The sequence below is a fragment of the Stenella coeruleoalba genome (genome assembly GCF_951394435.1).
Source record: "Stenella coeruleoalba genome assembly, chromosome: 1".
Classification (NCBI taxonomy): domain Eukaryota; kingdom Metazoa; phylum Chordata; class Mammalia; order Artiodactyla; family Delphinidae; genus Stenella; species Stenella coeruleoalba.
Genome location: NC_137169.1, coordinates 167,714,237 through 167,726,785, shown reverse-complemented (window position 1 = coordinate 167,726,785; position 12,549 = coordinate 167,714,237). Strand labels below are relative to the sequence as shown.

Sequence of the window (12,549 nt, the reverse complement as noted above, 5' to 3'; positions counted from 1 at the left end):
AATGATGCAAATCCCCCCACCAGCCTGCATCCCCCTCCCCTGAGCTGTACCTACCCTGAGTGGAGCCTGTTTGGGGTGCCCAGATTTGTGTGTGCTCTGTCCTGGCAAACGCTGACTTGGAATATCCAAATGAGAGACATTCTTATTCAGAGAAGACCCTTGCTGGGGTGTAGGAGGTGGTCTTTGAAGGGCAGGGCAGGGAACTGGGCAGAATTGACCCAGGAGTGGGGATCCTAAGACCCTGAGGGAAAAATGTGCTGTGATGGGGGCAAGGGGAGGAGAGGGGAGCGGGGGAAACAGTGGTCCTGGAAAGTTCCCAGGGACCCGAGTTTGGAGACCTTGCCCACCTTGCAGAGACGGGGCTCCAAGGGATGGAATCCTAGCCCATCCGTTGCTTGGTGATGTGGGAAGTGGGTGGTACATAAGTAAAAGTCATCTCTTGGGAGTTCCCAAGGACTTATAACCATTTGTATTCATTCATACATCATCTGTTTGGGGGCAAAATGTCCCAGTACAGACTACCTTGGCCACGTGAACAACTTCCTGAATTCTAGGCCAAAGAGTCCTTCTGATAAATTCTAGACCCATTCCTCTTGGATGGCCAGCAAGCTCCCTGCTTCTGGAGTGGGACCCAGGAGTTCACCATTAGTCTGGACACACCAAAGACTAAAGCAAAGGTCAAACGTGGTCCTCCAAAAGGATCTGGATGAGTCCTCCCTGCGGTGACTGGTAAGGCGTAAGTGGTGTTTCTCAAAGTACATCTGGGCCCAAGTGTATCACAGTCTCCTGGGGAGCTCATTACAAATGCAGTTCCCAGGCCATGTTCTAGAAATACTAAATCATAATCTCTAGGGGTAGGACATAGGAATCAGCATTTTGAACAGTCACCCTAGGAAATTCTTCTGCTTAAAATTCTTCTATGTAAAAGGTCTCTCTTGGGGGTAGTTGCTGTTTGTTTAAATAAAAGACAAAGTTGTATGTCAAATTTATCTCTACCGTAAAATTTCCAGGATTTCTCAACCTTGGCACAATTGACATTTTGGACCAGGTAATTCTCTGCTGTGGGGACTGTCCTGCGCATTGCAGGATGTTTAACAACATCCCTGGGGGACTTCCCTGGTGGTCCAGTGGCTAAGACTCCATGCTCCCAATGCAGGAGGCCCGGGTTCGATCCCTGGTTGGGGACCTAGATCCCACATGCCGCAACTAAAAGAAAGATCCTGCATGCCACAACTAAGATCTGGTGCAGCCAAAATAAATAAATATATTTTTAAAAAAGTCTTTAAAATAAAACAAAAACATCACCGGACACTAGATACCAGTAGCATCCTACAGTTTTAACAACCAAAATTTTAAAAATAATAGCTCCAGACATTGCCAAATGTCCCTTAGAGGGAAGAATCCTACCCTCAAAAGGGATTTCCTTATGAAATCTGACCTGAGTCCAGCGTGTTGCATGTGCTTCACCATCTTTGGAATGACCTCCAGGGCAGGCTTGGCCCATACCGGACCCCGCCCTCCTCACCACCTTCCAGCTGCAGAAGGGGCTGAAGCCAGTTCATACCGTCACTCCCCTTTAATAGCTTTCTTTCCCATTCTCCACCCCTCCACCTAATGCACCCCATTTCTGCCACATCTCTTGGATGCTCCTGCTGCCCAGCCCCCTCACAGGCCAGCAGAGACAAGGGGTGCTGACGAGGCTCCCAGGAGAGGGCACGTGTGGAAGAATTCTCCTTTTGTGAAAACAGGAAGTTTATTTTGGCGCTTATTCTGAAGTACACATGGTCATGGCAGAAAACTTGGCAAGTACAGAGCAATATAAAGAAGCAATAAAGGTCACTTGTAATTCCTCTGCCCCCACAGCATCCGTGTTGACACCTAGGAGGTGTCCCCCCTCAGCGACTATTACCTCCCTGGCTGGTGTGTGGGCAGGATACCCAGGTGGGTAGAACAGTGGACCAAGGGCAATAAAGGGCATTCAGCGTTCCAGGTTAAACGTCTGCTTTATTCAGATCCGGTGACCAGAGGCCCCAGCAGCCTGTTTTGCAGGAGGGTTTGCATCTGAGTGTCTCCCTGCCTCACCCTCCCAAGAACGGTCTCCTGCAGATCAGAACTCGTCCTTTATGTCGAAATGGGGCTGGTCTTCAGGCTTGAAGTCCAGGTTGGGGCTGCCGTCCTCGTTGAGGATTCTTCGGGCTGTGTAGCCAACGATGGGATATTTGGCTTTGTACACTTTGGTGAAGACATCATCCAGGGATTCCAGCTCCTCGGATGTGAGGCCCGTCTTGGGGAGAAAAGCCCAAGAAATACAGGGGTAGGAATGAGTGACTCGTGCTTGCCACCGGCTTCTCGCCAGCCCCTACCCCGACTTTACTCGCCCCACGCCCCCTAACGCGAGGGAAAAAGTGTTTCAGAGAACAAATCGTGGACAATTTTTTCGAGACAGCCCTGTGTGTGCGTGTGTGTTGCGGAGGTTACGTGTGGGGGGTGCAATGGCTGCACCGTGTTTGTGGTCTGACTGATGTAGGAATTAGACTCCAGAGAACCCCCAGCCTGGTCGGCGTCGGGGGGCGCTCTGCGGTCTGCAACCACCTCCTCCTGCGCGATTAAGCCCCCTGCCCTCTACACTCCTCCCCTTACAGATTTACACACCCTTCCCCCTCTCTGTAGTTTCTTGATTTGTTTCTGTAACGTTGCAGCTTAAGAGTGTGACTCACCTGAGCACAACAGGGGGTGAATGCCAGCCTTTCTGTTGGGATTACTTAGACCCCGAAATGGTTTTTGTTAATGCTATTTTCTCCTTCACAGAAATATGAGCACGGCGGAGACTCTGCTCTCCCACCCTGTTCCTCCCCTGAGCTACCGGTAGTGGCCTGGAAAGCGGGTCTCAGAGACTAACAGCAAAGCTACCAGAGGCTGGGGGGTGGCAGGTGCAGACTGTCAGGGGGATGGGGCAGCCAGGGCAGCCTGGAGCCAAACTCTGAAGATCAACTGAGTTTGATCTCAAGTTCACAAGAGTTCACACTTGACTCTGCAGGCAGTGGGGAGCCCCGGAACGTTTTTGAGCAGGAGGGGCACAGGCAGATACCTACTTTAAGAAAACAACTGGCTACCTCTGGAACAGTAAACAGACTAGTTAGGAAGCTTTGCTATTGCCCAGAGGTGGGGCGTGGGGAAGAAAAAAGGCCATGGCCAAGGAGGTGGGACACTTTGACAGAGGCTCATTATCTGGCTCACAGTGTCGTGGGTGAGGTCTGCAGGATCCAGGGACATCTTGGCCACCCCTCTGGTGGAGTCCTTCCCGGTCAAGGCGTTGTAGGGGGCTCCTCGTCCGTAAAACTCTGTAGTGGGGAGGAAGGAAGAAGATGTGAGTGCATGTGCACAGAGCAGCCAGGAGCCTGTACACGGCACGGGGCGGGGCTTCTGAGACCCCACCCCACCCAATCCTGCAAAGGCTCTGCTGAGGAGAGGGACATCAGTGAGGATGGGAAGTCCAATAAGCCGCCCCCAGCCTTCCCACTGGATTCCGCTAATTCAGAATATGGAATAAGTCACACATGCTGCGCTGAGAGGTGATTTTTTTTTTTTTAATACAGAATGAAAATAATCCCTTAAAAATATTTAAAATGTAAACAAGAGGGACTTCCTACTGGTGGTGCAGTAGGTAAGACTCCACGCTCCCAATGCAGGGGGCCCAGGTTCCATCCCTGGTCAGAGAACTAGATCCCACATGCATGTTGCAACTAAGAGTTCACATGCCGCAGGCGAGCCACAACTAAGGAGCCCGCCTGCCGCAACGAAGACCCAGTGCAACCAAATAAATAAATATTTAAAAAAAATGTAAACAAGAAAAGTGTTCTGTCTTCCTAAATGTTCATGGAAGCCAAGTCTACTTTCATACATCTTTTGTTTGGTATCAGATAAACAATGAACCATTACAAGACTACTTCCACGATATCAGTTGTAGTTTCCATTACGGAAAACATGAGATGGCACTAAAACGTTCTATAATGTTCTAGGATCACGACTCTTTGCTAAGTAATACTTTTCCTCTCACTGCTTTATCTAGGGTAAATCATCCAGTTTGACTTTGATTCAATAGGCAACAGGCAGCCATGGAAGGCTTTTGAGCAGAGCATGACATCATTAGAAAAATACTGTTGAAGTACCTCACTGACAAAGATTGTGAACTCATTCTGGGGCGGGGGGAAGGACCTGCCCAGCATTCCCTCCCTTCCCTCACACCTCCAGCACCCACTCAGGCTGCCACGCTCCCCAGAGGTAAGGATTCATAAAGCCAAGCCACTTACCCTTTCCAGAAGTGACATCGAACACCACCCCTTTGACTGCCATGTAGATGGGCTGATCTTCCTAGGAAGCAGGAGAGAAGCTGTGAGGAGACAAAGAGCCCAGCTCCGCCAGTTCAAGTGAGTAAAATCTCTTCCCATCACAGCCGGTGCAGAGGGTGGCGGGTGAAGTTACAAGCCGGTCCTCAGGGAGCTCGCCCCACCTGCGCAATGTCATGCCCACTCACAAAAACCTGGAAAAGTCACGAAGCATCATGACAAGCCTATGGCAATACCGTTCCCAGGAACTGAAGCAGCTCCGTACAGATAAAAACTCAAAAGAATATTAAATGAATTACTTAAATCAGTCCATGGGACTTCCCCGGCGGTCCAGTGATTAAGACTCCACGCTCCCAATGCAGGGGGCATGGGTTCGATCCCTGTCTGGGGAACTAAGATCCCGCATGCCGCGTGGCATGGCCAGGAAGAAAAAAAAATTAAATCAATCCAAATTTCATCTTCATCAATGTACATACATGGAGGTAATCAGTGTAAATGATTTATTTTATATCAATATTTTGCTTCCTACAGGTAATATTAGTTCATACAAACATTTTCATGTATTGAAATAACCAAAACAGCTGTCACTTAAACAGTTCTATTTTATTTTAGTGATACTGTGTACCTGTTTGTGTAGCTATTCTATTTTGGGTCATTTCCAATTCCTGAGAACTATAAACGGCTGCATTACGAATATCTTTCTACAAGGTACTTTCTAATTTGTTATCTCCTTGAGGCCTATTTCAATATATTGAATATAAGTAGATGAACAACAAAATCACTCTTTATATTTTACCAGTTTGTCCTTCAAAAAGCCATTTAGGGTGCTAGAAATATACAAGCAATACTGTTTCCTTGCAGTTCCTTGGCTCTTACACTTTATTTTTTCCTATATTCCTGGGTATACAAAAGGAAAGATAGAAAAAAATGTAATTCCCAAGCGACAGATAAGGACTCTGGAGGAATTTTAAGTTAAAATCAGAAGAGGCCTTGAAGATAATCTGTCTAACAGCTTCGTTTTACAAATGCACCTTCATCATCCAGGCCTGGGGAGATTATGAGACCTACCCAGAGTCACAGAGCAAATCAGAGGGAAAGCAGTTTCTGGAATCTGGAGCCCAGGAATCCAAAGCTCAGTCCCCTCTCTGGCCTGCCCCACCAGGGGGCACACAGCACGAGGACAGTGCACTTGCCTGGGACCAGGAGAGGGTGGGTGTCCTGGGAAGTTCATTCAAAAGACCCAGGGCCACGAAGAAAGACACAGGGAGTGAGTGGGTTGGAGGTACCCAAATGTTAGGGAACCAGGGGAGTCACCCGCATCAGTGAGGCAGGGCCTTTATCTTTCCTCTGGGTTTTGGGCTTGCTTGGCCATCTGGCCTTCCTCCCTACCTGTGGCCAAGCAGGGCCAGGAGAGAGTGCCACGTGAGCTACCATGACAAAGGGATACCAGAGCAGTGCGGCAGAGGAAGGAGGGCCTCTTCCACACCTGGGAGAGCCCTGGAGCCTGGGTGCAGGCAGGAAGGCGGGAACTCCTGGGCCTCCAGCACCCTCAGACCCTGCAACAGAGGCTGGGGACGGAGCAGAAGTTCCTCACCGGTGACTCTTCTTGAAAAGGAGAGAAACGACTACAGACGTTTTCTTCTGCAGAAATACCTGGGCCCTCCAGTGGTCTAAGGCCATGTTTTTCTAACTGCAGTTGGCATTGGTAACATTAGTGGGTCATGGAATCAATTTAGTGATTTATCAATAGGCTTAAAAAAAATGAAATAGGAAAAACAAAGTTCAAAATAGAGCAGAAACTAGAGAACATTAGAGTGCTTCACACATAGTAAAAATGAGCATAGTTTCACGGCACTTTTGTTTCAGTTGTGTGTGTGTGTGCACCAGGGTAGGATGCAAAATACATTTAACACAGCCAAAACGTCTGCAAGCCGTCATTTTATTGTATAATTAGAGAGGGTGGTTTCACCTCTTTACTCACCTGCCTCTATCCAACAGCCTTCACTGTCTGTATATTCTTTATTGTCTGTCCAGAATGATTCTTTCAGAAGAAGTACAAGTCCTACTCTTCACTACTTTTTTTTTTTTTTGCCATACGCGGGCCTCTCACTGTTGTGGCCTCTCCCGTTGCATAGCACAGGCTCCGGACGCGCAGGCTCAGCAGCCCTGGCTCACGGGCCCAGCCGCTCCGTGGCATGTGGGATCTTCCCGGACCGGGGCACGACCCCGTATCCCCTGCATCGACAGGCGGACTCTCAACCACTGCGCCACCAGGGAAGCCCTACTCTTCACTATTAAGTTTTAGAAAAGCAGAAAACAAATGTCACCCCATCCCCCCTTAGTACAGATTCCAGGGAGAGCTGGTGAGTGAGCACAGACAAATTCCATTTACAAAGAATAACCCTAAAGCCTAGAGGGGCCTTGGGTAAGCTCAGGGTCCAGGGTTGCCCTAAATAAACTCAGAAGGTAAACAACATTTCTGGTCACGCTTGCCCTCTGATACCTTCTTCTTAGCTGAACCAATATACCCCCGAAAAGGTCACTGCCTGGAGTGATGGAAAGGGAGGCTCTTGGGGGTTCATTTCATTTGTACAAACTGGAGAAAGCACAGCCTGGTCCACCTCTTTTACTCACTAGCTGTGTAACCTTGGGCAAGTTACTCAACCGCCCTATGGCTCCTTCCTCACCTGATAAATGAGATGACGCTAATAGCTCCTTCCTCACGGGTCATCATTAAATGATTTAATGCTTTAAAGTGGTTAGGACGGTGCTTGGCAGAGTTGGTGCTATATTAAGTGTTTGTTAAATACAGACATCTGGTCCCAGGCCCGGAAGTCATGCTGGGGGTATGGGGGCAGGCGGCCCTCCCCTCCCTGCATTTGGTATCCTACGGTGCAAGTAAGGCAGAAAACATATTTTCTGAGGATGGCAAAAGTCAGTTTTGCCCTTGGAGGGTGGAGGATGACATTTGCTCGGGACCAAAGAGAACCCTCGAAGTCACCCCAGCCGCCCTACCCCAAAGCTAACTGCTTCATGACATCTGCTTTCCTTAATAAACCAATCCTCCCCCGCCTTTTTCCTCCATCGCTAAGGCAGGGGAAAATAACATTCACGTGCCAGTGACTCGTCTCCGTTGGGGAAAATTCTGCAGATTCCAGCGTCTGACATACAGGTTAGAATGCCAGCAGCAAAGAAGGGATATATACACCTCTCCCCGCCAGTCCTGCCACACATTTATTTCCCGAGGGAGAACGATGACCAAACTCACGAATGGCTTGTGATTTATGCTGTTTTTCTATTCTAAAAGCTCGATGTGAGGGTAAGTCATACAAGAATATTATTTTGCTCATGTTGCCTGGGCTGGGCCCTCAGCCACTCATGCTGGTTACTAGAGGCTTATAATTCAGGACAATTAATATATTTCAGGTGTGATCAAAGGGAGGGCAGAGAAATTCATATTTACTGAGATTCCACTGTGTTAGGTTCTCTCCATATGTTATACATGTTTACTTATACTAACGGATGTCACTTAGGTCAATTTTTACAATGACCTTCTGAAAAAGGTATTACTATACCTGTTTTGTAGATGGAGAAACAGGCTTAGAGTTTAAATAACTTGCCAACAGTTTCTCTGCTGGTAAATAAATAGCCAGAATTCAGACTCACACCTGTTTGATTCTAAAGCCCTTCCCGCGACATTCGTCCTTGTCGAAAACTTGAACGCCAGTCTTAGACCTATATAATTTGTAAACAGTGAAGCCCTGCTAAAAGAACCGCTGATGTGACATGGCGAAAGCTGCCAATGAAAACATGTGATCAATCTCTCTAGTTATAAGGGCAGCTGAAGAAATCAGGGTCCACAGGAAGGCCCTCTGGACACATGTGACCTTTCTCAACCTACGTTCATTTTTGTTCAACATGCTTACTCTGTGATCTGTGTGTTATCTACAGGAAAGGTCCCTGAAATGACCTCCTCTTTGCAAGCCTTACTAGGATTACTGGGAGAATGGGCTTTGAAGAGGCACCGGGGAGGCCGGATTTCAGCAGGTATTCCAAGAGGACTAATTCATGCCGGAAGCACACGTGTAGCTATCTTCACACTCCCACGTGGGAATGATTCAGGGAGCCACACTGTGGATCACTCTGACAACCTAAACTGCCCGAAAGGGATAAAGGAGCACAGGGCCTCGTGCAGTAGATCCAGAACACAGTAGGTTCGGTGAAAGACACCAGCAGCCGGGACCCCTGTCTTTCGTGATTTCCAATCTGAAGCGTCCCCTGAAGATACTAGGCAGCTTCCTGTCGGGGTGCGCGAGCTCTCACCACAAACCAGGCAGCAGAATGTGGAACAGGTGGGTCTGCCTTGGCTCTCGTCCAAAAGGATTATAACAGAAATGAGAATTCATAGCTAGTTGTTTCAGAACGACTTGTTATACAAGGTCCACAATCCCATAGCAGAAACCCTTGGGGGTCAGATGTGTTTTAGAATTCAGAGTTTGTCAGATTTTAGAAAGGTGTTATGGGGCACATGCCAGAACACCTACCGGGGTCTGACGCAGCACCCCATCGTCATCTCTATCAATATTTCCACAGTAAAGCATAAACATGGATATTCACACTAAGTAGGATAAATAAAGACTATAAATAGACTCATGTAGCTCCAACAAGGTTCCATCACCAAAGGAGTTCAGATCAGGCAGGGTTTTGCTGTCAAATGACGTAAAAAAGAAAAAACCTTCCGGGACTTCCCTGGCGGTCCAGTGATTAAGAATCTGCGCTCCCAATGCAGGGGGCACGGGTTCGATCCCTTGTTGGGGAACTAAGAACCGGCCTGATGCACAGCGGCGCGGCCAAAAACAAAAAACCTTCTGCTTTTCAGAGCTTATCTGATTTCTGAATTGCATAAGAGGATTATGGGCCTGTTATAGTGCCTCTTGTTTGTATCTTTAATAGTAAGCTAATAAAAATAATAGCAGCTAAGATTGATTAAGGCTTACTATGCTAAGACTACACTAGGCCTACTACGCTATGCACTTTGCATATCGCCATCTCATTTAATCCTCACAAAACCCCTATGTAGAGTAGGAACTCTTATCCTGTAGCCATTATCACAGTCAGTTTTATGTGTCAATTTGGATAGGCAACAGTATCCAGTTATTCAGCACTTATCTAGGTATTGCTGTGGAGGTATTTTGTGGATGTGATTAATATCTACAATCAGTTGACTTTGTGTAAAGGAGATTATCCTGGATAATCTAGGTGAGCCATCAGTTGAAAGGCCTTAAGAACAGAATTCAGGTTTCCCCGAGGAAGAAGAAATTCCACCTGTGGGCTGCAGCATTGCTCCTGCCAAGGGTTTCCGGCCTGCCCTTCCTGACAGCCTGCCCTGTGCATTTCAGACTTACCTAGCTAGTCTGCATGATCACATGAACCAATTCTTGCAATTAAAAACATACCCATATACATATTTTTTTCACTCGTTCTGTTTCTGGTGGAACCCTGACTGATAACAAGTACCACAGATGAAAATAGAAAATTGAGACTCCAAGAGGTTTAGCTATTTGCCCAAAGGGACTCAAACCCAGATATGATTCAAAGGCATAACGCTCTAACTATACTATTTGTATAATGTATTATACAAACGGTAACACTTCTGAGAGTGAAAGGTGGTGCTATTAATAATTATCCCAGGGCTTCCCTGGTGGCGCAGTGGTTGAGAGTCCGCCTGCCGATGTAGGGGACACAGGTTCATGCCCCGGTCCGGGAAGATCCCACATGCCGCGGAGCGGCTGGGCCCGTGAGCCATGGCCGCTGAGCCTGCGCGTCAGGAGCTTGTGCTCCGCAACGGGAGAGGCCACAACAGTGAGAGTCACGTGTACCGCAAAAAATAATAATAATTATCCCAGGACAATAGGCATAAACCAGAACCATCTAGGGCAAACCTCAGACATCCTCTGGGCGCCACACCCCAAACAATTCTTTCCTTAACCCGCTTCCATCTCAAGCCTCTCTCTCTCCTTCTGGCAGTTGAGTATCAATCAATAATATCAGCATAAAAAAGCCAAGGGTCTTTTCTCAGTCCTCATCCTGAACCCTGGGCATGGCTGCTGCATGCAGTCTCCACTAGGAATTCTCTCTTCCCTTGGACTCTGTGCTGGGGGTCCCCAAGATTACCCCCCCCATTTGGAGATTCACGAGTACTCATGGAACTTAGCATATAATTGTACTCAGAGCTACGTTTTATTACAGTGATGTAGTAAGGGTCATAGGGGAAAGGACACAGGTAGAGTCTAGAGGAATCTATCTACCTGTGGACTTCCTTACACTGTCTGCCTCCCATGAGGGGCCACATAGAGCACATTCTTTCCCTGGCAACAAAATGCAGCAACACGTGTGCAATGTTTTTGCCCAGGGAAGCCCATGAGAGACTCAGAGCCCAACGTTTTTACTGGGGACCGGCCATGCAGGCCCTCTCTGCCTAGCAGTGTTCAACATGAATGCACAGTTTCTACGAAGAGCCCAGACCGAGCCACCTTTATCTGTTAGGGAAATGCAGAACACCCTGGAAATCCAGACATCAGCCAAGGCCTTTCTAAGGACTGCGGGCCTGTTATGTTAACTCTTTTCTGCACAGGTTCCCTAACCCAGTACCATCTGGTTCCCTGCTGCTCCAGAAGATGGTGTCCCTTAACATCCAGTCACATGCCTGTCTCCCTCCTTCTGTGTTCTCGATGACTCAGGCTTCTAACCAACCTCTCTTTACAGCGATGCCCAAACTAAGGGCCAGGTTTCTAAATCCCCCTGGAGAAACTAGTCCAGCTAAGGCTACTTAACTTGGGGGTTAGGGGAGCCCACACCAGAGTGTTTTAACAAGAGAATAATAGGTTCCTTCCTTGTTCTACCACTAACTGGTGGCATGCCTCAGTTTCCTCACCTGTAAAAGCAGGAGGTTGATTCCTATCAACTCTGAAATGCTGTAATTCCCTGATTTCCCCACCAAACTGTTCCCCCCACCTCCTGATCCAATATCAGCTCCATGGCCCTTCCCATGTGCAGCATCCTGTTCCCACCCTCCAGGGCCATCGCACTGGGCCCCAACAACCCGAATGGTCAGATGGCTGTGAGGAATATCCTAGACACGTCCAGACTGCTGACCGATGTGGACTGAAGTGGGTGCGTCTGGGGTTGGGGGTCGTCTTTGTCTCTAACCTCCGATCTCCCCCCCTGCCCTCTCCCCCAGCTCTGGCTCAGCCTCAAGAGCACAGCCATTAAGAGCCAGTGTGAGGAGTCAGCTGCAGAGGGGCACGGTAAATGAGGAAGGCAAAGTGCAGGGAAAGTTTGGATCAACCATGGACCTGCCCCCATTCCCGCCTAACCCGGGGAGCAGGCCTTGCTTCCCTCTCTCCCTCTCCCCCCACTCCCCCCAGGAGCGGGCAGAAGTGTGTGCCCGCAGCTGATGCTTACATTGAAAACAAAAAAGTTCTGAGGTTCGTGTACAGACCACCAGCCAAAAGTCTCTAGGAAACAGCTCTCGGGAAGAGAGGGCGAAGCGCGGGGTGGGGTGCTCTGGCTGGGGAAGGCGGAAGCAGGGAGCCCCGAGTGCTGGGGACTCCCGCCTTGTCCCCAGGCGGCGATCCAGGCCTGGAGAGAGGAGCCCGGCAGGCTTCGCGCCCAGCTCGGAGACGGGGCTCCGGGAGGGGGCGCCCGCCGAGGCCCGCGCCTCTCCCTGAGGCCTCCCCTCGGCGCCGCGGCTTCCTGGGATCCCCGCCTCCCTCTCCGCGAGGCCGGACTCGGCCCGTTCCCTGGGCCGGCGCTTCCCCGCTCACCTCCTCCCCGCCGTAGCGGGCCAGCTCCTCCTCCGTGAAGAGCCGCACCGGAGGACCCCGCTCGGCAGGGCGCGGCGCCTGCCCGGCCCCGGCTGCGAGGAGCCCCGCGGCCAGCGCCAGGACCAGGGCCAGCGCGGCCAGCCACCGCAGCCGCCGCCCGGGCGCGGGGCCTGTCATGGTGAGCCCACCGAATCGGGCCTGGGGCGGCCTGGGCGGCGGGGCCCGCGCGTGCGCGCGCCCCGCGGCCCCGGAACCCCACCCCGCGCGCGCCCGCCCGGCGCCCGGAGGCCCCGGAGCCGGGAGCCAGGAGCCGGACTCCGCGCCTTCCACGCGCTGCGGGACGTGCTCGGCCGCTGGGACGCCGAAGCCGGAAACTT

At 50.0% G+C, this 12,549-nt stretch overlaps 1 protein-coding gene across 1 annotated transcript; it reads right to left on the bottom strand.

The window, feature by feature from the left end:
• Positions 1-1,726: 1,726 nt before the first annotated feature.
• NENF (neudesin neurotrophic factor) lies at positions 1,727-12,549 on the bottom strand. The gene is made up of 4 exons (XM_079937093.1): positions 12,173-12,549; positions 4,311-4,371; positions 3,238-3,341; positions 1,727-2,284 (listed from the first exon to the last, which is right to left on the bottom strand). The coding sequence occupies exons 1-4, from the start codon at positions 12,347-12,349 to the stop codon at positions 2,108-2,110; spliced, it is 519 nt and encodes a 172-aa protein (XP_079793219.1). The 5' UTR covers positions 12,350-12,549; the 3' UTR covers positions 1,727-2,107.

Excerpts from the sequence above, each read along its gene's own strand:
- NENF (XM_079937093.1), bottom strand. The coding sequence starts at position 12,349 with ATGACAGGCCCCGCGCCCGGGCGGCGGCTGCGGTGGCTGGCCGCGCTG. Across the intron at positions 4,372-12,172 it reads CCCGCTACGGCGGGGAGGAG|GAAGATCAGCCCATCTACAT; the intron begins GTGAGCGGGGAA and ends CCTGCTTCCTAG. Across the intron at positions 2,285-3,237 it reads CAGACCTCACCCACGACACT|ACGGGCCTCACATCCGAGGA; the intron begins GTGAGCCAGATA and ends TTTCTCCCCAAG.